Genomic DNA, 25,079 nt, shown 5'->3' on the forward strand with positions numbered 1-25,079 from the left:
CTATGCTGTGTTGAGAGATTGGGAAATCTATAGAAAATAAATAATATATACAATTATTTACACAGGCGGCACGGATGGTGCAGTGGGTAGCACTGCCGCCTCACAGCAAGGAGGTCCTGGGTTCGAATCCCCGTCGGCCGGGGCCTCTCTGTGCGGAGTTTGCATGTTCTCCCCGTGTCTGCGTGGGTTTCCTCCGGGTACTCCGGTTTCCTCCCACAGTCCAAAGACATGCAGGTTAGGCTGATTGGAGAGTCTAAATTGCCCGTAGGTATGAGTGTGTGAGTGAATGGTGTGTGTGCCCTGCGATGGACTGGCGACCTGTCCAGGGTGTATTCCTGCCTTTCGCCCAATGTATGCTGGGATAGGCTCCAGCCCCCTGCGACCCTGTTCAGGATAAGCGGGTTCAGATAATGGATGGATGGATGGATTATTTACACATTTATACATACATTTACATGAAACACATATGCTGTATAGTTTATGTTAAAGTAAGGTAAGTTTGGTTTTTATGTCTGTATTTTTCCCAATATATATGCATTTAATAGTATTGTGTAACATTATATAAAATGTTTGTCGATTTGGTTAAACAAATGTAGAAGTTTAGAGTTTGAGCTGTGAGTAAAGTTTCAGTGTCTCCCTCTTGTGGTCCAAGCTGGAACGTCACTTGCATCTATACATTGAACACCTGTTTGTTACACATTGGTAAATGGTAAAATGGTTGGCATTTATGTAGCGCCTTTATCCAAAGCACTGTACAATTGATGCTTCTCATTCACCCATTCATACAAACACTCACACACCGACGGCGATTGGCTGCCATGCAAGGCGCCGACCAGCTTGTCAGGCGCATTTGGGGGTTGGGTGTCTTGCTCAGGGACAATTCGACACAGCCCGGGCGGGGGATTGAACCGGCAACCCTCCGACTGCCAGAAAACTGCTCTTACTGCCTGAGCCATGTCGCCCCCCATTGAACACCATTGTTTATATTTTTGTCAAAAAAGAGATATATAATAGGACTACATGTTTGTATCTTAAACTGACTAATGGGCAACATCAACCTTTCTGAATTTGGTACAGCCCTGCAAAAGTCTGTAATGCCAGCCCAATTGATTGATGGGAATGCTTTATTTTTAACCTTGACCCAAAAGGCAGTGTTCCTGACCGCAGGCTTGACCAATGGCATGACCAAATTACCAGAAATGGACAGTTAATCAAATGGATGGGGGGCAAGTTTCATGAGCTCTTACCAGTAGCTTACATGGCAGGTTTGAATTCAGTATAATTTCTGCACTTTTCATTTCACACATCCTTTTGCATTGGTTCACGAATGTAACTAAATTAACTGCTTTTATTTTAGCTTCGTACAGTGGTACGTTTCTTTCCTGGGCGCATTTCGCCCAGCTGGCACAAAACGTAGCCTAACTGCTACTTTTCGCAGTTTTTCATGAAGTTTGTGAATTAGTGGCTTACTTTGACTAGCTACAAAATGGAGAGCTACAAAATTTCTAATTTTACCTCCCCGACATCACAACTGATTCGTAGGACATTTACACTGCATGCCGTCCATTCCTAAACAGGCCTGATATGCGCACATCCTTGTGAGACGGTCTGCTATGCTTTTAATAAACTGTTATTTCAGTGTCTGGATGGAGATTTCACGAACACACACCCACTGCATTCTAATCGGATTGCCGGTCAATCGAATATGAAAATGAAAGCCCCAGCGCCGAATCTCATTGGCCAATAGCTTATGTGGCTCTTCTCCCACATTCCATTACGTGGAGCACTGAAATAAAACGGTCGCTGGATCACTGATGAGGGAAGAAAAGTTAGCTAACCTATAGTATCTCAGCACAACACCGTTTGCACGGATCAAGTGTGGAACTAACTGCAGGGAAGATCTGATAGTGGTCAGGAGCGGCGAAGACAGTTGTGGTAATACGTTCTCCTGAAGAAATGGTTCTGTCAGTGCGGGGATATAACCGGACTGCGAAGTAACATTTCTATGACAGACGGCAATAATTGACCAGGGGGCTACCGCGCTTTTCCTGTGGCAACCGGGATTCTCGAGGCTATATGGAGAGGATGTCGGGATGGCTTGCACGAGGAGAACCAAGACTTTGGTGTCAACATGTGTTATCTTGAGCGGAATGACCAATATTGCATGTCTTCTGTATGTCGGTTGGGTCACCAATTACCTCGCGAATGTGTACATCAAAGTTCCCGAACCTGTTCCGGAGAAAAAGTTGGAAGAGGACAGCAAAGGGGAAACTTTGAGGATTATACAACGACTTGATCGACTCGAGAATGTTGTCAACCAGCACATACAAGGTATGATCTTTTTATATACCATCACACAATATATTTAACGACACTGCTGGTCTGTCCACTGAACATGTTAAGCATTAGATAGGTGATTAGTCCGCGGAAACATTAATACGTTATAATTCGTGGATGTAGCCTAATCTGCGGGCACATGTTTTCAAGTCACTTTTGTTAGTTTAGATTTCTCGTATTTTGTGCTGTTATATTTGGTTTTATGTGCGTGGCTCCTCTGGTGCGTCGGATTGCAGCTGGTGGTGCTTTTGAATGGATTTATGAAAATATGGATTAAATGGAACGCACCGTATATTTACGCGTTGGAGGAGGGTTGCTTCAACGAGTAAACGACTGAATGCAGAATTCATGCCAACATCACCATGCCATTCACTACAAACGTGTATACTTACTTATCCCAGAAATTACTTATAGAAAAAAATAAAACAAAATTCATGCTGCAATTTCTTTTATTTTTCTTCCTATATGCCATGTATAAATATATAGTTTGAAATGCGTCTTCACGCAGAAATGAGTACATGCGTGCACGCGGAAACAAATCGTCTCAACTACGATTCTGCAGTAATTTAATTTCGCGACATGTTTTGGTGTTCTCATGGCACTGTATTTTCAGTAAGCTAAAGCTGAAACTGTTTATCGAATCAATTCTCCAAGTTGAAAGTTGAGAAGGAACGCAGTTCCTTTGTATTAAATGGCACATTAATCTTAAATTGCATAGGATGAAGAACTTGAACGGAAACCGTAGGCAGCATATTATGTGACAGAAATGATAGCTATGGAAACACAACGTAGTTTAAAAAAATCTGAACAATAATCATAATAATGATGATAATAATAATAATCCAATCACCCACAATTATGTGCCAAAATGCACTGACTGTTAGCTGCTGTTAGATGCTGTTACTATAAGACCTGAAGGCAACCGGGACATTGCAGTTCTTGCGGTTCAAGCATCCATTCAAAAGAGAACATTTCAGAGGAGCCAGGCTTCGCGGAAAATTGAATAACTTGAGTCTCACTAAGTGCTGCGTTTACGTGGACAAAGACGCTTCCACAATGGAAATCGTCTTGTCCTTTTTAACAGACCGTGCTCATAGATTGGAAGTGGCACAATACACAGTGTGCATTCCTGTACATTTATTTGCTTTGTTTGAGGATTTTTATTTGCTAAAGCAGATACAATCTTCATGCTGGGATTCATTCAACACTGCACCCATACAGCCAGGCATTTAGACAAGTAATTACGTTTAAATTCCTCCTTTATCATGGGCACATTTTATGTGTCAGACAAGTGTGTGACTGACTTACTATTTGTCACATTGTTACCCTTGTATCACCCCCCTACCTGGATACTTTTTCAGTGAAACCAGTTTAATAAGAAACTTTCAGTACAGCACTGTACTCTTTTGATGAAAGGGGCAGACGGACAGTAGTGTCGTCTGCTCTGAGGTTATGGACACAAGTTGAATACAGCGAGGCAAACGGGGCTTGACTGAAGAGTGTAATTTTAGCTCTTGAGTAAACATTGGACTGGACCCTGGGGCTTATTACCCTCAGCTTCCTATGTTCCACTGTGCCAGATCTGTCTCTGTCCTGATCTCTCTGCACCTGCCCAGCCATATGCGGACTCCATAAAACATTGCCATTGGACATTATAAAAACAAAAAAAAACATGGCCATGCTTAATACACACAAGTCCGAGACTCACAACTGAGAATGGCAGTCTTGTGCCAGACGTGCCTGATCTTGTAGGCTAAATCTTTGACTGTGTTTTGTATTGATTACTGAATGTGTTTTGTATTGATTACTGAATGCGTTTTGTATTGATTACTGAATGTGTTTTGGATTGATTAATACTTTCGCTCTCTGTCTGACTCTGTGGTTTATTCTCGACCAGGTGAGGCAGGTGGGGCTTAAACCCCATCACACCATGTGACACCGTAATATGATTGCTGAAAATTTTATCATGTCTGCGAAATGAGTAGGCTACCTGTTTTTTGCTTTGAAAAGCTTTTCTTGTCCTTTACCCCCTTTTCAACTTCTGTTATGAGAATGATTTCTGTTGGACAATATTGAAACATTGCAATATTAGAAATGTTTCAATTAGATCAAGGTGACACCCCTTTTTTTCGATGTGGTTTTTAACACAACATTTCTGTATACTGTGTTCTCAGCACACTACTGTATCATAATTGAATAGCTCTCTGCTGCCTGCTGTAACACTTGTGTAATGCCAAGTATTTGCCCCCTTCTTGATTTCTTCTATTTATGCATACTCTATTTGTTGCACTGAATGGTTTCAGATCTTTAGACAAAATGTAATATTAGATAAAGGGTATTTGAGTAAAAACATGAGTTATTATTAGCTTATTTTATTATTTCATTTATTTCGTGAAAAAAGGGAGCAAATACCCACATATCCCCTCTGAAAATGTAATTACTAAACATAATAATTGGATGCACCATCTTTTGCAGAAATAATTGCAACCAAACCCTTCCTGTAATTTAATATTGGTTGTTCACATCAACACAGGTCCTACTGTCTCTAGTTAATCTCTATTGCGTTCAATAAGGACTGGCTTGCATGTCCGCACACACACACACACATAAACTTACTCTGTCTACAATATGCAGTATGTAAGGGCAATTGCATGTTATTAGTGAGTGACTCTAGGTGTTGAAGGAAGATATTTTTTGTCTGTCAGTAAAAACTCCAAAATTGCTCAGACATGCTCACTCTGTTTCAGGTTTTTACTCATAATTTATTGGTCTTGTCGCATTTGATAAAGATGCTTCACCTTGGGGGTGATGGTATGAAAGTGTTATAATGAACTGAAACTGCATTTCATAGGAGGCTTTGAGACTTTGGCACATTTTCATGGCATAACGCCATTCTCTAATGCTAACTAGCCAGCTAGCCAGTAGACTTGGGTGGGGCACATGGAAAATAACTCCTGCAGTACTGCTGCGCCCACTCCGGTTTGCTGCAACTAAAATCCTTGCACTCCTGTGAACTCACCTGTTCACTAGGCAGTGACTGCAATTAAAAATTAAAAAATTAAAAAGTCTGTTATCAATCAAAATGTGAATAGGATTTATACAGTCTGTGAGCACTGTATTTGGTATTTATTAGACTTATTTATTGGTCTTCTGCTGCTGTAGCCTATCCACTTAAGAGGTTTGACGCATTGTGTGTTCAGAGATGCTCTTCTGCATGCCACTGTAGTAATGTGTGGTTATTTGTGTTACTGTCAGCTTCCTGTCAGCTTCGACCAGTCTGGCCCTTCTTCACTGACCTCTCTCATTAACAAGGCATTTTGCCAGCAGAGCTGCTGCTCACTGTGTGTTTTTTGTTTTTTTGCACCATTCTTTGCAAACTCTAAAGACTAGTGTGCATGAAAATCCCAGGAGATCAGCAGTTTCTGGGATATTCAAACCACCCTGTCTGGCTCCAACAATCCTTCCACGGTCAAAGTAACTTGTATCACATTTCTTCCCCATTCTAATATTTGGTCGGAAAGCAGCTGAACCTCTTGACCATGTCTGCATACTTGTATGCATTTAGTTGCTTCCACATGATTTGGCTGATTAAATATTTGCATTAAAAGGTTGGTGTACAGGTAATAAAGTACACCTAATATAGTGCGCATTGAGTGTATGTTGAAAATACAATTTGCATTTAAGAGCTGTCAGAAAGAGGAGCACTGGAGCAGATACTGAGGCATTTATACATTCTCACTGTAGATGGATTGATCTCACCATCACATTTGAGGAAGAAGAAAAGCAAAATGTCACATCCATAATGGATCTGGCTGGTGCTCCAGGGATCTGGCAGAAATCTTTTCTTTATTCAGATTGATGTCAGAAATCTTCATATGATTTCCTCCCACAGTTTTACTTTATATTGAAATTATTGCAAATTGGCAAACGTATTTATTTTTGAAATGATGTGTCTTCCAAAACGTAATTTATTTTAGAGAAAGGTATAAATTACCATCAGTTAAGCTCAGCATGCATTCGGTGAACTACATAAGAAATGTGCTGGCTGAAAGTGCTTAATATTTTATTCATTTAGATTGGCATGCTTTAAGATTATCTGACAAAGGTATGGATATTTAATGTGGCAAGTTTATTGATATTCTACTGGCTTTCTATTTTACTACTGTGGGAAAAACACATCACAACACCAAAACTATTTCTTGGAGCAGTTTAACTAATGCTATTTGGATAATTTTTTATTTCAATTAGAATGTGGAGAGATTGCTTTTATTCATTTTGAACAAATATGGTTTTCTAATTTGGCCAATTTACAGTATTTATGGCATTAGTCTATCAAAGCCTGCTCACCAGAAATGGTAAACCTATCAAAGACTGCTTACCATGGAATGTAAAGTCAAATCCCTCAGTACTGAGCACATTGTACTGGCTCCTAGTTCAGCGTAAGAAGTCATGAGGATGAGAGTTTCTGAGGGGCATGTTTCCGAGCATGCATTAAATTAAAAGCAGAGAGTGTTGCTTTCTGGGTAGATGGAAGTGACTGATTCGATGGTGACCAGAGGAGGCTGACAGGCCCGCACTCCCACACAGCAGTGCTCCTTTCCCAACGGGAAGCTGCGATTTCACATTCCTCACCTCGTCCTCCTTCCAGCGCCCATGTGATCACCAGTAATTAGCTCTGCAGGTGCAGGGCGCCCTGGGAACACTCAGAATTACTGTGACATCGCCCTTGCAGTGATAGCGCACATGCACAGGACGCGTCTCCTGCTTTGAATCCCCTTGATCATTGCTCCGGATGACAGATGGGGGAACCAGTCAGCTGTCAGATTGGGCCTGGCCCCACCCTGACTGAAGAGCCCCCTTCCTGGATGATTTATGACCGGCACGCAGGACTACGCTGTGCGGTGACAGGCTGCTGAAGTCCCACGCGATCCAGGGCCCATTAGTGCGGGCGCGCCACCCGCGGTGCTTGTTTTTAAAGAGCTCGGCCGCTGCTTCAGACGCGCGCATCAAAAGAGCGTTAACTGGATTCGCTGCGAAAAGTGAGTTAACAATACAGTAACTTAATGCTGAATTTAGCGCTGTCTGGAACGCTATGTGTGAGTTCCTGCACGAGCTTAATGAGACGGGCCGACTGTGCTGCTGGAGCAGTGGGCCACAAAGTGCTGTGTTACAGTAATGTGGGTCCCCCGGGAGCTTCCCCTCCACAGAGCTGGAACATTGCAGGGCACGGCCCCTTCAGAGTGTTCACTCCGTGACCCAGTGATTAAATCAACACTTAATTATTGTGGGAGAAATACCACAAGAGAATGGTTGGTAATGAAAACAATTCATTTCCATCATGCTAATAAGGAGAACATTTTAGGAAGTGTTACAATTATCCGGAAGCATTAACCCAACGAAAGAGGAGCATCACGCCGGCCCTGATGACTCCATGTAAGCAAAGGCAGATAGGAGGAATATGGAGCCTGGGGTTTTGGGGAAAAGGCTGTGCATCTGCTTCATCAGGTGCACGTCTGGCTTCTAATGTGCGTCTGCTTCTTAACGTGCAGAAACAGACAGGACACAGCGGAGCTGCATAATGTATGACAGAACTACTGCACACTGCCCCGTCTCGCCCGCTCTCCTCCCCATTGGTTCTGTCTCCGTCTATTTCCTTGAGTAAACATTTTGTGACAGTGCCAGAAAGCGGGTATTGAGTGCGGTGCGGTCTCTTATGAGCTGCTGTTGTGAGCGCTGAGGGTTGCAGCTGTCAGTGTCAGTCAGAACCCCTGACAGCCGGAGTAGGTCACTTAGTACCCCTCACAGCAGGTCTAGGTCAGTCAGTACCCCTGACAGCAGGAGTAGGTCAGTCAATACCACTAGCAGCACGAGTAGGTCAGTCAGTACCCCTGACAGCTGGAGTACATCAGTCAGTACCCCTGACAGCCGGAGTAGGTCAGTCAGTACACCTGACAGCAGGAGTAGGTCAGTCAGTACACCTGACAGCAAGAGTAGGTCAGTCACAGGATCACTGGCAGCAGGAGTGGGTCAGGCAAGTGTCCCAGCCATGGTGGTTCAATAGTTTTTAACATTCCTTACCTTGGGTGATGTTAGTAACACAGTTGGCTGCCTGCTGATTCATAACAGGCAGCTGACAGTACGTACGTATGTACTGTAGTACATACAAAGCTAACCTTGGGCGCTTGGTTAGCTAATGGAAATTCGGTGCCCTCGGAGATGAAATGATTTGTGACCAATGAGTTGAACACACCAAGAATGATAAAGTGCGACAGAGACTGTTACTAGAATCAGCAGTTGATTTATCGTTGGAACCTGCCATACAAATAGCCTTGTGAGTTCTCAAAGCCCCTGAATGCAGCACCAAGCTAGCATATCACACACAGTCTCCAGCCACCTCCAGCTGCCCCAGCTAACACCAGCACAGAGGTGGTGATGGCACTAATGTGCTGGCTTTGTTCACCCTGTGGAAACTGTGGGTTGCTATTGCTCACTGCCGCAGCTCAAGACCCGCATGGCAACGCATGTGCAAAACCTTTCGTAGGCAGTGTTGTTCTGCTCCTGCCAGTCCCTGCACCATGCAACCTACTCCCTTGCCAGTTAGACCCAGTATTCATAACATCACTTTGTACACTTCTACCTGTCCACTGATGGTTACTGTCCCCTCTGGTTCAACCTCAGCACTATTCATCCCATACCTCAGCTCACGTTTGAAGGTCAGGTTTGCCTCACTCCTGGGCATAATTTGCTACGACAGCACCATTCTGCTGAGCAGAACCCTGGGCTTGGACCTCTTCCTCTCCTTCACCTGAAAGCCCAGCTCACCTCTCATTTTGTTCTGGCGGTCTTCAGTCTTTCAAGCCCAGCCTTCAGCACCTCCACTGCCTCCACCACTACTGTGGGGATAGTGTTGTTGCAACTTCACTACTGTGATGAAAACCCATGATGCTTGCCCCCTGTTCTCAGCCCCACAGAGCAATGGCACTCCATCTGTAAGCACAAGGCGCTTGCATGTGTCTGGTGGCACAGGCACCTCTAGGCCACTAGCCCTGAGTGTGAAGAACATGGCCCTGTTTCACTACTGCACCACCCCCCTCCCTCCCCCTCATGTCCCCAGGCCTCTGCGTCCCTCCAGGAACTCCTGCAGGCATCTGAGCAGGAGAATAAATAAAGGCGAATGTCATCTGCATACAAAGAGATAACGTGATTCTCCGGCAATTTAAATTCCTGTTATATCTCAGGAGGGGCGAATAGCTGCGGCAACGGTTCAATGACCAAAGCAAATAAAAAAAGCCAATAAAGGGCAACCTTGCCACGTTCCCCTTGTTAAATTAAAGGGGATAGAAATTTGGTAATTGCTTTATACTGAGGCTTTGGGCTATTATACAATATTTAAATCAATTTACAGAATATGGCTCTAAATTGAATTCTGCTTAGGACTATACTGTAAAAGAGATTTCAATTATGTTCTATCAATTCTTTGGCATCATTAGATGTACATTAGGATCAGTTGCTTGGTTCGAATAACATAAATATGAAATAGTCTCCAATAATGTCCGGGTGTATCAATTTCTGCATTATTGACAGTAAACGACAGATGGGAATCTGTGCTATTATTAAGTAGTGACACTCCCACTGGGCGATCTTCAGCCTTCTCCAGAAACATGTTTATTAAATTTGCTAGAATCCTTGGGCTTGGAGATTTCCCAAAATCAGCAGAGGTCAGTTTTTTCTGACAAAACAGGCAGGCAACTTCTATCCTTGCAGTGGCAAGTCTATGTTGCGCCCTGGGCTAAATTGTATGGAGTTGAGCCCGAGCGACATTTTTCTAAAATCAATTACTAGTTAACAGCTGTGCATCGTTCGTCTCTGTGAGCCATTTGCATTTGGAGATTTTTGCTTGGTGACTACTGGGATCCGTAAGATAATAGTTGGCATCAACGGTTTCTTTTCATAACTCTTATGATCCATGTACTTTTAGTCAGCTAAGCTTATCTAACGTTCAAGGGATAGTTTTTCAGACCCATGTCCGCCGGATGGCCCCTAAGCACCTAAGCCTGTGAGTGCATTGTGATAGCTAGCCCATTGCTCTTCCTGCTTTTCCCTGTGCTCTGTGTTATCATGCTCACATTTACATGTTTGTCTCAATTGATTTGGCATTTATAATATCATATTTAAGTTTTAAGTAACCCAAATTGGCATATTTTTGCCGTTGTTCTGCCGAATAGTCTTCCAAACCCTTTCTCGTATTCAAGCATACTCAATTTATCGCTGAACTTTTTCAAAGGAATAATTTAATAATACATAATATAATAAATAATAATCTGTCTGAAGGAATTATTTATCTCAAAGCATATTACAGAGAATGAAAGCAGTAGTGGATCTGGCTGATTAAAAGTCCGGGGACGTGAATATGGAACATTTATTCCTTGTCGTGGCGTAGCTATTTCTGTCATAATATGGTTTTAAGAGGATAAATGTACATTGAAAGTGTCTAATTCAAAACAATTAACAGACACTTTCAATGGATTCTGAGTGCCAGTTGGTGTCTTCAGATGTAACTGAAGGTACTTTTTCCATCATACTGAACTATGAGCCACACTGAATGCATTCATTCAGTGTGGCTTTATAGAAATTCATTCTGATACATGCCTATGAATGTCCTCCTTGTCTGGCAAAGCTACTTGTCCGTTCAAAGAACAGTTAATGTGGCCTTCCTGCTGTGGTGTGCTGGGAACGTGTTGGTGAATACATTGAATTGAAAATAGAATAAAGGTTTTATTTCATGTATTGTTTGCATTAAATATACATAATAAATTATGTAAATAATAATAAATAATAAAAGATACAGGTTTATTATGAGTCAGAAATGCGAGGTCCTATGAAGCTGAAAGGAGTGAGAGCGGGTATTGATTTACAGTGTGGATCTTTTTTTCTGATTGTGTGAGGCAGTGGCCTGTTCTATTGAAGCACATCTTGACTGTCACTCAGGGACGCAGCTGGGGGGTTTAAAGGTGCGCACGCTCCCAGCCTGTTCGCACTGAAGCTCTGCTTGAAAGAGCATTTTAATAAGACTTCTGTCTGCGGATCCCTGGGAGACATTACTTTACACCAGTGGATCAACTAGGAAAGACCATTGGATGAACCTAGGAAACCAGCATGACTTATAGAACATACAAATATGTGAATATTATCTTTTGTAATTATTTTATTAATCATAGTTTTGATTTTGGCAAAATGGCCAGACAATTTTGAATATTTCAGAAGCATCAGCATGCACAGTGCACAAATAATAATGTAACTGTATAAATGCAAAACCATAACAGAGAGAAAATAATTGTCTATTATAGGGAGTGATAGTACTGTGGAGGGTGTTAGTATTGCTGTAATTGATGCAGGGAGTGTTGGTTTTGCTGTAATAGATGTACTGTTAGTGTTGTATCAGAGATGTACATCGGGGGTGTTAGTTTTGCTGTAATAGATGAATGTGTGTTAGCATTTCTTGTCTCTGAAATAGATGACACAAACCCATTCAGTTAGGTTGTTGCAGCTCATATGAAAGACATTTTCCATTCTCTCTGTCTGCCCTGTAGTCTGTAGATATTTTTCCCACTTTAATGTCTTTTGGAAAAACAAAAACAGGAGCTGGGAGCTCATTTTTCATTTGGATGACTCATGTGCCCCCACACATTTAAAGTTGTGCCTTACACAAACACAAACACACAAACACAAACCATTAGTGCTATGTCAGTTAGGCTCATAAAAATGCCCAGCCAGTTCTAACATGCTTTAGGCTTGTATACTGGCACATGGAGCTGTGAGCTAGGTGGCTGTGAGCTCAGTTTACAGCAGGTGACCCTGTGAAGTGTCCCGCCTGGATTTCTACTCCACATTAACTTTTATATGGGCAATTTGCTAACCATCACCAAAGCTGCTTCCATTTTCTTTCATTTATTAATTATTTTGTCTTTGATTTTTATTTTAGAGCTTAGAGCTTATTAATGGGTTCAGTTATGTGGTTGCATGGGAGAAGTTGTGAGATCCTCTCTTTATACTAATATAATGGAGGGCAACAGCACTGGATGCTTTGTAAACCTGTCCAACCCTTTTGTTTTATGTCCCCCTGACTCCGCATGTTCAGTCAAACGGCTACCTGCACGGTCACTTTTATTCTCCCTCGGTAGGTTGACCTGCACCATTTAATTCAGATTGAACAATTAAATTAACTGCCCCTCTCACTGTTTTTCAGTGATCCCTCACCAGTCTGGCCTGGTGTGAGTGCCACAAAGCTTTTTCACAAAACTTTACTTTACTAATGCCCTCATTCTCCACTCTTGCTGTCACTAATGTGTACATTCTCCTCATTTACTCAGGCATAAATGTCCACATTATACATACATTACTCTTACGTCAATGCCCACATTATACATACATTACTCTTACGTCAGTGCCTGCATTCTCCGCTCTTTCAGTCCTGTCTCGCTTTCTTTGCAGCTGTTACATATTTCACATGCTTCCCCAGGAATGCTGACCGTCATGCTGATCGTGTCTCCGTGTGATCTGCTCATGGCCGATGAAATTTACTGAAATCTGTGGTCTCAGCCAGCCCGCAGCACCCCACCTCCTGAGGCTGGCGTCCTGCCGGGCAGATTTCATCCCACCTGCTGAAGCACGGGAACAGTGGGCAGGGCTCTGATGTAGAAGGATAGTGGGCAGGGCTCTGTGATGCAGAAGGATAGTGGGCGGGACTCTGTGATGCAGAAGGATAGTGGGCGGAATTCTGTAATGCAGAAGGATAGTGGGCGGGACTCTGTGATGCAGAAGGATAGTGGGCGGTACTCTGTGATGCAGAAGGATAGTGGGCGGGACTCTGTGATGCAGAAGGATAGTGGGCGGGACTCTGTGATGCAGAAGGATAGTGGGCGGGGCTCTGTGATGCAGAAGGATAGTGGGCGGGACTCTGTGATGCAGAAGGATAGTGGGCGGGACTCTGTGATGCAGAAGGATAGTGGGCGGGACTCTGTGATGCAGAAGGATAGTGGGCGGGACTCTGTGATGCAGAAGGATAGTGGGCGGGACTCTGTGATGCAGAAGGATAGTGGGCGGGACTCTGTGATGCAGAAGGATAGTGGGCGGGACTCTGTGATGCAGAAGGATAGTGGGCGGGGCTCTGTGATGCAGAAGGATAGTGGGCGGGACTCTGTGATGCAGAAGGATAGTGGGCGGGACTCTGAGATGCAGAAGGATAGTGGGCGGGACTCTGTGATGTACAAGGATAGTGGGCGGGGTTCAGTGATGCAGAATGACAGTGACAGAGACAGGTCAGGCATTTGCTGTAAAGGCTGGTTTATACTCAGTCAGGCGATGGTAGCTGCTACCAGCGACATCACTGGTCACAGTGACATTGGGTTTGTACTGCACATTCTGCAGTTTCATTCGAGTGACAGAGTACAAACCAGCCCTGTCACTCCTAGAAATTAATGTTAGCAACAGTTCTAGCATCTTCTATTATACAAGTCTGCTTATCATTACTGAAGCAAATTAGTGCAGTTAACATTGTTATTTCAGTACTATTACTACACTGTAAGTGCTTCTGCAACGGAAATCTGAAATTAGCCTATAAAATTCAAGATGGAGCCGGTTTAGAGGAGCATATGACGCTGTCAGGGTTGTGCTGTGCTCTCAAGGTTTTTATTCTGACCTGTGCTGTAAATCTTTGCGTCTTCCTTTATTTAAATTTTTTTAATGAACCAAAAAAATGAAAGAATCCACATCTTAACAAGTATTATTCTACAAATATTTTCTCAGCAGTGTACACAGATTACTTGGCATTTGACCTAATACTCTTGGTTTTGGCCGCATAGACTGCATCGATATTAACCTTCTGACTTATAAAGGCATCACCCTCCCCCCCAACCCCCTGAGCTTTCCCGACAAAAACACAATAAATCTCTCAACAGGTAAGGACCTAGGCTTTAAAGAGAAATGCTAAAAGGAACAATAAAAACAAATTGAACTCATCAATCACAGTTCTGCACATCTCTGTTGAAAGAATTGATCATATTAATCTACGGTTTATGGAGGCCATATATTAACATTACTGGGGTCTGTCCTGGAGAACAATGTCAGCGGAGGAGATCCCCTGAAATAACAAGCGTGATGAACACACTGTGTCTGCCCCCATTGTGTCCACTACATTGTTTTTATGGGAGAAAAACACGCTCAGGTAGGTAGACTGGGAGTGATGTCCGGCATATTGAGGCTGAATCTCTCCTGGGTAAAGAAGGCACAGTTGTGCTGGACCTGCGCACACATCACTCTGTAATGGAGCTCTGCAGAAACCAGAGCCTCTGCACAGGGGAGATCTCTAATGAAGCAGTCTGATTCCACACAGCACACGTCCCATATCAACGTCTGAGGGACGGGGGAAGGGGGTTGATACAGAAGCCATTATCAACATGATTTATTTGATGCAACGTTTTTAATGTCCCTATAATTTCTTCAAATGTTTCTTGCGAGAGCCCACCATGAAGGGTTTTACATTGTGTTAAAGTAACAGAGGACCAGTTCCACCCGTACTGTAGATGTGGGCATATTTGGGTAATGTTCGAATAATCTAATAATCTAATATTGTCTTTTTATGTAATGTTTTATGATAGTTCATTCAAGTGCATAATTAGTCTGATATATTAATAGTCAACATTGTTCCAGTCCCATCATTACTGTACATTTGTGTTTAATGGGTTAATTTATAATAATAGGCAGCACTCATACAAGGCTGACTGTACTGTAGATTTGGGTGTGCTGGTATAACAGACCGCATGCAGTATATGCAGATACCTCCATACACGTCTTAGTGCTTTGTATATTTTATTGATAAGAGCAGGCAGTGTTGCCTTAAGGGCATTTTCAGTTGTTACTGTATCCCGGTTTGCTGTAATAAGAGTGTTTGACCAGAGGGTTACTTTCCTTAGTGTGAACCGATAAAAATGTCACTTCATTAGAGTGGAGCGTAATATTGTAGACACAGACTTTGATAGTGTGTGGTATTATGTGATAACAGAACTGTTTTATGGAGTGAATTTTAACACTTGTATTTAATTTTGAAGACAAATGTTGACAAAGCCCAGACCACTGTTTTCTGTAAGTGGCTTATAACCCAAGTGTCAGCTTTACTTTAGAGGTTTTTCACTGCATCTATAAGCTCTGAGCTTAGTCTGCTTAAACTACTTCAGTAAAATACCCATAAATGGATATTGGAAAAAAAAAAGTATGTTGCCTTGGGTAACAGTGTCAGCTGAAGGCCTGCTACAGCCTGGCAATGCATAAAATTACCATGGCAACCCATGGATTCCTGTCCACCTCCACCAAGAGGTTCCACAGTGGGAGAAAAATCACATTATTTCCTTTGACACATACTGATAAGCTCCATCAGACTGCATTTTCACCCAGAGTCATGTGCGTGCCATCATTGATTTCTCTGGCTATTATCTGCAGCTACGAAGCAGGGCCTTTGGATTCCTTCGATATGTAATAGTCCTTTCCTCATCTAATGACTTTATCGCATAAAGAAGTAAAATGCCTTTGGTGTTATTAAATAATGTAAAAGCAGCTTGTGACGGTGAATGTAAGCTAACTGTTAAGCCAAGGCTCCAGACTAACTTTTTCCAAGTGCTGCCGCTGGTGCCGCTAACATTTTCAACTGGTGGTGCTGGTGCCACAACCACAACATTTAGTGGCACAACATTTTGACATGGCAGCGCATTATTACTTTTCTGGTTCCCAACCTATTTGCCCCCCCACCCCCTCACAGGAGATATTATAACCTGTGTGCCCGATTCCATCGGTACACACTCCAGTGCAGTTAGTCAAGCTTATTCCATTTAATCCCTCAAAAGCATGAAAGTGATTTAAGAAAAATAGCTATAATTCTAATATATTGCTAATATATTCCATAGCAAATAGGAGACATATGAGTGTGACATCTTCAGAAAATAAATTATTGTATTTCATATACTATTAATTGCTTGCTTTATTTAGTTGAATACAGTAATTAAAACTACTACAGTGACAAATGGAAAGATGTGATTACACTGGTCCATTGAAAGTAGTGTTTTGTATATGTCAGAATAAATTGCACAATAGAAAGTGCGAAGATTGAACCATTGAAAACAAATCGCACTCATAAAATAGAAAATGATATTGCATCATAAAAAAGAAAAACATAACGTACAAAACTGCACACAACTAAACTGGCCCCCTTTTACTTTCTCTTCTGAAATTGTTATCTGCTACTACTTTGTTATTTTCTAATATTTATTTATTTGTATTTATTCATTGTTGTTATGGATTCTCTTTTTATTACAGCTGGAAACCCATAATATAGCTATTAAATAATTCCACATCATACAATACATCATACAGTACAATACATTGTAATTTAATTGATGTAATGCATGCTTAATAAGCCATCAAACAAGGATTGTTGCTCAATTAAAAACGGATTGATTAATTCATTAAGTTATTAATCAGTTAGGAAATTATTTTGATGTCATGCAGTTGTCAGATGAGAACTGTATCTGCTGTGTTGTGTGAAGTACTGGATACTGAAGTTTTTCATGAATCGATATACAGGCATCCCACCTCTCCCTCACTGTGATACCTCCCTGATACTCCCTGATCTCCTGCACATCAGGAATCTGCACCAGACGTGGACGGTGAAGTTGAGGAATTAAAATTCTCCCATTGCAAATAGAATAACTGTAGCAAATTGAGGTACCTGAAAGTACGGGGGAATCCCCAAGGTCATATCATAATCAGAACCATCAATGTTCTGTTCATTACATGTTATTAATAAGCAGCATAGAGTGAACGTGCAGTGTACAGTGCTCATTGAATGGTGTACAGTGCTCACTGAATGTTGTGCAGTGCTCAGTGAATGGTGTGCAGTGCTCACTGAATGGTGTCCAGTGCCCACTGAATGTTGTGCAGTGCTCAGTGAATGGTGTGCAGTGCTCACTGAATGGTGTCCAGTGCTCATTGAATGGTGTACAGTGCTCAGTGAATGGTGTGCAGTGCTCACTGAATGGTGTCCAGTGCTCAGTGAATGGTGTCCAGTGCTCACTGAATGGTGTGCAGTGCTCAGTGAATGGTGTGCAGTGCTCAGTGAATGGTGTACAGTGCTCAGTGAATGGTGTGCAGTGCTCACTGAATGGTGTGCAGTGCTCATTGAATGGTGTGCAGTGCTCATTGAATGGTGTGCAGTGCTCACTGAATGGTGTACAGTGCTCAGTGAATGGTGTGCCGTGCTCAGTGAATGGTGTGCAGTGCTCAGTTGGTGGTGTGCCGTGCTCAGTGCAGTGCTCAGTGAATGGTGTGCAGTGCTCAGTTGGTGGTGTGCCGTGCTCAGTGCAGTGCTCAGTGAATGGTGTGCAGTGCTCAGTGCAGTGCTCAATGAATGGTGTACAGTGCTCATTGAATGGTGTGCAGTGCTCAGTGAATGGTGTACAGTGCTCAGTGAATGGTGTGCAGTGCTCAGTGAATGGTGTACAGTGCTCAGTGAATGGTGTACAGTGCTCAGTGAATGGTTTACAGTGCTCGGTGAATAGTGTGTGCAGTGTTCAGTGCAGTGTACAGCAGACATGCCTTTTGTTTGTTTCTCTTGCTCACAAGCCAGTATCTGAGGGATACAGCACAGACATGCCATGTTCTATGAATAACAGTGTGAAAGCCACCAGTGAGAACCAATTCCTCAGGGGCTCCACTGTCTTTAACTGTGCAGAGAAACTCAAGCATCAAGTAATATTATTCTCTTTTTTTAGGAGAGAATGGGTCCTGAGCTCCTCTCTCCTCGATGATTTAGAAGAGCTCAGAGATGCATGTAAAAATGATGGCATCCTGTTTATAGTTGGTTTCTGTCACAGGATAGTGAAATATCAGCAAGTCTACAGTAAATGTGCTTTGAAGTAACTTCAGACATGTTAAGCTTTAGTTTTTTTTGGAAGAATGGTTCATTTTTCTTTGTTTACAAAAGGTAACATCTTTATATTGTGTGATTGTTACTCTGTTATTAGTTTATTTGAAATCTACTGGGCTAAGTAAGAAACACCAATGTAAAGTCCTTTAATGTATGCTGTGTCTTGAACCTGAGATTGTAGTTATATTCACATCTGTATCTTCAACCTGAGACAGTAGTTATAGTCAGACTTTATGTGTTCAGTGCAGCTCATCTGAGCAGGGCTCTCTTGCCTTTTGTAGCCTCTGATTTCCATTTCAAAGCCGCCAGGACGGCTTACATTCCTGTTTGTGATTGCATTAAACATAAAGAAAAGGCCGGAATGAAAGGGGCTGTATGGTACCTGGGGGCAGGCCTCAGCAGTACAGTGGGGAAGAGGTTCCTGTGCTGGCTGGCTGGCTGCTCAGTCGATGTCATTGTGCATTCGGGCCATGCCGAGATAAAGGAGGTTCAGAATACTCTAGTAGTTATCCCTTCATAGATGTTCCTGTACAACAGATATTTGGTGCATTACATCCTGCCTTATTGCCTGGGAATAGAGAGCTGAACTAGACACTGATGTCAGTCCCATGTGTGCCCTTGTCTCTATCTCTTTTTCTCGCTGAGAACCTTTCTTTTAAGCCAACAGTCTGCATATTACCAAAACATTGACCCTTTACATTAATCATTAATCAAATGTTAGGTATACAAAGTCAAGATTAAATTTTAAAATCTGTGTCATATATGTCAATGGGGAAAGAAAATGAGATTTAAGCTGTATTCGCTATGTCTGTAATATATACCTACTTTCACGCTAGCCGATTGAAGTAGAGCATCAAGGAATTAACTGACTGGAGGACAGCAGTGGTTCCTGGTAATGAGCCAAAGATAAATGTCTAATTCCTGCATTGAAGAGGCAGCCGAAGCTCCTTTGCGTCAGCGTCATTTGAGCAGTCACCAGACTGCTGTTCCTCCGAAGCTCAGACTCACCCATCTATTGACCTGAATAAAAAGCATAAAAGCATTGTTAAACAGAATATATTATGTTCATATCAGAGGTAGAGTGGGTTGAATTTCTCAATGTATTTTACGGTTCCAGTACTCATTGAGGCACCCCCACCCAGGACCAGCTCTGCCACTCTCAACACTACATGTTCTGTTACAGGAATTAGTCTGCTCCTGTAGCCCCACGCCACCTCTCACGACCCACAATAAGGAGTCTCTTCCTGGGCAGACTGGGTGCAAGCAGCTGGGCAGGGTCAACAGGAAGGAATGGGGTCATCAGTGCTCTGGAGTCTGTGTGTCAGATTCCTCCCGTCTGTGTCAGTCTGAAGCTACTGTCACACATGGAAGTCAGAACATGGCCATTTGTTGCCGACCGTTGCCAACTTTTCTTGACGACGCTTGTGGTCAGTAGCTCTGAAAAATTCTGGTGTGAGACCGCATGTGTGAAAAGGGTTGGAGAGGGGAGGGTCTTTCCACAGCAGGAACTCTTTGGATGCAGTGTCTCTGTCTTACTCTTATTGCGATTGAAGCTAATCAGACTGGCCTCATGTGTGAGGAGAAGATAGCAGGCCTTGCGGTTTGATTACGTCAGTGTACCCGTGACTTTCTCATTAATCAGTTCCCTGTTAGCCGTGACTTTGACTGAAACTTGTGTGACCACAGCATGGACTGTGACCGGCTGTGAAACTAAGAAAACAGCCAAGAAAGTGCTCTACCCTGTGTGGTTTATGAGCTGAAGTGTGCTGCAGATAAGATGCGGACATAGTTCACAGCCTGTCTCTACATTCCACCATATTTGTGTCTGCACAAGTGATCGATAGATACAACTGAAGTCTTTTTTTCCAGCTGGCCCTCTGTCTTACTTCGGTCAGAACCCTCAGCAGGCCTTTGGACATCTCTTGTAAAGAGAGCAAGTTCAGGTGAGAGATCTGTCATATAGCTGCAGTAGAAGCCTGCTTGTTTGAGGAGCTGTAGACCCGTGACCTTACATAAGACACAGACACATTTCATGGCCAGCCTGTTTGACAGTTGGACTTTTGACCGTGGATTATGGTTTGGTGGCTGCTGCATTATCCCCCAGTTGAGGGAATTATGTGTCTTAAGCTTGTTATTACCCCCCGAGCTTGGAGCAGGTATGCTCTGGGCTCTTCTGTATCACAGACTCCTCTGCAGGATGAGAGACATCATACGCACAGGACAGCATTTTCTGCACTGGTGGAATTATGCAGCAACAAGGACTTGGCTTTAATCAATACAGGCAATTATTCACCTTTCGTCACGCGGTGATATATCTAGGTCTGCTGGAGTTCCACTGTGGATTTTCGTGCATCCCCCCCACCCCCATTCCACCATTGTGTAAAAAACAGATTTTATAAGGAAAAAGATTTTATTATTTCAATAATCACTGCAAATTGACCATTATTATTGCAGACATTATTCCAGATATATCTCCTCTCACAGTTTTTACGATGGACATATAAAAGTTCTCTATCATATACTTCCACATACCTATTCTCCTGTATTTCTCTAAACCATACGATTCATAATTTTTAAAGTAGCCTATAAATATTGTGAAAAGCAGTCCCCGTTGCATAAAAAATTGTGGAACTCTCAGTATACTTCCGAATTCCGAACTGGCATTTCGGCAAATGAGATTTTCCACAGTAACCGCTGGCGCAATTCCGGAGGCTTTGTTGGCTTATTAGCTTGTAGCTAAAGCTGGCCAATTATATTTTACTGTCTGACATTTACGAACCAACTCTAGCCTACTAGCAGAATGTATAATCCTAAGAAATTACCCACTACTTACTGCAAGCTCTGTACCGTAGCTAATAAATACAGCCCGGTATGTGGCATAGAGAAAAATGCAGCCACTTCAGTTATAAGACGTGCTGCTGTCAGAGTAGAGCTGCACCCCCCACCTCCCACCCTTCTCTACTGCCCAGGACACACCATCGCATATTCTCAGCTGCCTTTTAAATGCTAACCGACAGAGTAAAAATAGAACCAAATCAATTTAACATGGTGATTGGGGAAGGAACTAGATCATTACCCCAAAAGAAACTTTTAAATATCCAATTTTCAGTGCCTCTGCTGATCTTCAGAAGAGAAGTCCTTATAACTGATGTATGGAAATGGTTTAGTTAATTATGTATCTACATTAATATGTAGATACAGTAGTTCCCATGTAGGTAGTTCCCAATAAGACGTGAAATGAAAGTGCATAGGCATTTACATTTATAATTGAACATGGATGTTTTTTTTCAAAATGACCTCTCTATGTGCATAAAAATATATAGAAGGGAAAACTATTTAATGAGTTTTCTTTTTTTTTTTTTTGGTAAAACTCTGTCACCCATTCCATTATTAAAGCTATTTCTAAAACTGGTATAATGAGAAAAATAATGTTCCTAATGCAACAACAACACCATATTTAACAGTGATTGTTATTTATGTGTAATTGTTCTTCTATATTGTTCTTGTAGTTCCCATTTCTGGTCATGGTCAGTGTTAATTCGGTATTCTCATTGTAGACTACGATCCCTGGGGTATGTATTTTGTTAGACTGCGATCCTTGCGGTATTTTGTTATTTTCTTAGACCCGCCTGTAATTAGAAGAATGGTATAATACAACAATCTTGAACAATGTTATGGTTAATTACATGACAACAGTTAAAAAGATAGCTACAGTAGGCCTACTGACAAAAATTATTCATAGACTACAATTTCTCCCTTGGCATGATAAAGTAATAGGCCTATGTAATAAATGTAATATCAATGTACGTGTAAATACATAATTACTGTTTGTTTTAAAAAGGCAATGACCATTATACCCACCATTATGTACAGTAGCCCACTGGTTTCTACCAACATCATTGAGAACTCTTGCTGTTAAGAGAGCTAAAATGCACAGTGCACATTTGTGCCAGTGCTGTACATGCAAGCTGCATTGAGTGCATTAGTTATCTTCTAGCATATGTTCCTTGCTAATATAATATAATTTGGCCGTGCTCAATATCAAAGAGTCCGATAAACAACAACAACGTGTTGTTATTATTTTGGCTGGAGGGCAGGCTACATCAATAGGTAGCCTAAAAATCAAGTTCAAGTATTTGGGTCAAGTTCAAATAACCATCGCATTCGCAATGTGTGCAAATCCCAAACACCCGTCTTCCACTATAAAGACAATTACCAAAGTGCTGTACAATTAATGCATCTCATTCACCGATTCTCTCTCTCTCACACACACACACACACACACACACACCAACAGCGATTTGCTGCCATGCAAGGCACCAACCAGCTTGTCAGGTACAATTAGGGTTAGGTGTCTTGCTCAAGGACACTGAAATACCCAGGGTGGGATCGAACTAGCAACCCTCCGACTGCCAGACGACTGCTCTTAACATATTCCCTCTTCCCTCATACCCTCAATATGATCTTCCTGTCTTCCTGTGCACAGGAGGCTATTTGGATAACTGTCTCATTCCAGCTGTGACTGGAGATCTTATGTATTGTGAATTATTTTGAAAAACTTGTTTTTGCGGCAGCAGCTCAAAGAAAGACACCGTTTTGTCTTCAGGAAAGGTGAGGGGCAGAAAGCAGTGATGAGCAGCCTTCTCTCAGAGTGATATCAGCTGGGTGCTGTGGGTGGCTGTGCCAGCCTTCTCTGGCTCGACATAATCAGCCAACAGACAAAAACTCAGCCCCCGGAGAGTTACAGGGGCATCTGCGTAGGCTTGATAAGGACTAGACTCCTTCATCCAATTAAATCTCAGACAGACTGGACATAATTCAGCAGGCCTCTGTATTATACTGGGAAGGAGGCTGTGAAAGTTCTTCAGTGTGCAGAGAGTGCCTCCTTTAGTGTGCGGTGCCAGAGAGTGTGTCCTTTTGTGTGTAGCACCAGAGAGTGTGTCCTTTTGTGTGTAGCACCAGAGAGTGTGTCCTTTTGTGTGTAGCACCAGAGAGTGTGTCCTTTTGTGTGTAGCACCAGAGAGTGTGTCCTTTTGTGTGTAGCACCAGAGAGCGTGTCCTTTTTGTGTGCAGAGTTTAGTTTGCAGTGACATAAAAAGAGCCTCCTTTAGCGCACATTATGGCGTTTGCAGTGCTACAGAGAGCATTCTTTGGTGTACAGTATGGAGATAGTGGTTATATTCGGGACTGTGCAACAGAAAGTGTACAGTGAAAGCATGATTATTACACAGGTACACAGTAAAGAAAATGGAATGTGTAACTGAATCTTTAGAGCCGAGAGCTCCCTCAGACAACTGTATTGCATATTTTTCCTTATTTTTAAGCAGAATATACCAAAATAACTTCTTCAGAGATGTTCTTCACTTTTATGTGCTGTGAAGATTTGTTTTCAGTTACTTTAATTGCCGTAAGGAAGCAAGATAATGGATAAAACTTTCAATTAATTTGCACCATTCAACTCTAGTTCTGCTGTATTGTTCGTTGTCTCTATTGCATAAAAATTCACTATTTGTAAATGGGGAATTAGCCTATATCTGTATCCACACAGACGCATGCTCTGCCACCCAATATACTCAAACAGCAGGTGGTCTAAGAACTGCACTGCCGGAACAGCTCTTAAATTAGTTAATGTTTGGTAATGTGCAGCTCTTTGGAGTACGCATTATCTCCATGTGTGTCAGTTAGAATGTCTTCGCTCTTCGGCTGTCTGAGTTTGCTGTGTTCCTGGGTTGCCCTCAGAAGCTTGGAAGGGACCCTCAGTTGATGAGGCAGTGTGTGGAGGTACTGACAGTCTGCAGGGCAGGGCTGTGTGGAGGTACTGACATTATGCAGGGCTGTGTGGAGGTACTGACATTCTGCAGGGCTGTGTGGAGGTGCTGACATTCTGCAGGGCAGTGTGGAGGTGCTGACATTCTGCAGGGCTGTGTGGAGGTGCTGACATTCTGCAGGGCTGTGTGGAGGTACTGACACTCTGCAGGGCTGCGCAGTGCGGTACCCTTACACTCTTCAGCACTCTTTTCCACATTTCAACATTACGGAGTCTTGTAACACCAGGTTTACATAGCATCCTATCACCAACTTCTGTCGTCAAAGCTCCCTGTAATCCCCGTCGACCATGTCGGCATTCAAACGCCTCTGTGACTGAGCTCTCTGCTGAAGGACTGTCACACTCGCCCGCTCACGTGGAGTTCAGCCCAGTTAACCAGTGAGCGGCGATGGCTCACACAGCTGTTTAATGCAGGACAGATTTCAGGAGGTGCCGTTTATGAGAATATTTGCCATGACAGTCACAAACGGAAAAGTGCGGGACTGTTTATAAAGGCCACATAAAGTGAGGGGCTGGCACCAGCAGGCATGCTGGGATCATTACCACAGCTCTCAGCTTCTCGTAAAACCCAAAACACTCAGAATCCCTCGGCGAGATTTTCCATCAACAATTCATAACCTTGATGTGCTTTGAAGACGGCTCGCAGTTATGATATTAAGTCGGTTCTTTTTTGTTGTTTTCGGAGGTTGTGCAGTTTGTCAAGGTCAGAGTTTGAGTCAATAAGCTGTTAGTGGAGTTTCAACAATGTCGTTTTAGATTCTTGAGATTTATTCAGCAGTTGTGTTGCATTGTAGTGCATGTTAATGAAGGAAAGGTCAATGTGCAGTCATTTAATCCAAATGCTATATTCAGCATCATAACTGACTCCTGTAAATCAGTATTACTAGCACTAGCTTTGACTGCCTTTGAATAGAAGTCAATTTCAGGAGCATGTCAACAGCA

General features: G+C 42.6%; 1 protein-coding gene across 2 annotated transcripts in view; it reads left to right on the forward strand.

Annotated features, from left to right (window-relative positions):
* The first annotated feature begins 1,815 nt into the window (after positions 1–1,815).
* The window catches only part of LOC133111459 (polypeptide N-acetylgalactosaminyltransferase 18-like), a 76,594-nt gene continuing 53,330 nt past the window's right edge, over positions 1,816–25,079 (forward strand). For both annotated transcript variants that reach the window (XM_061221835.1, XM_061221836.1), the window contains exon 1: positions 1,816–2,331. In XM_061221835.1, the coding sequence (XP_061077819.1) occupies positions 2,094–2,331 (238 nt within the window). In that variant the 5' untranslated portion in view covers positions 1,816–2,093. The remainder of the gene's footprint in view (positions 2,332–25,079) is intronic.

This window comes from Conger conger, chromosome 15 (assembly GCF_963514075.1).
Source record: "Conger conger chromosome 15, fConCon1.1, whole genome shotgun sequence".
Taxonomy (NCBI): domain Eukaryota; kingdom Metazoa; phylum Chordata; class Actinopteri; order Anguilliformes; family Congridae; genus Conger; species Conger conger.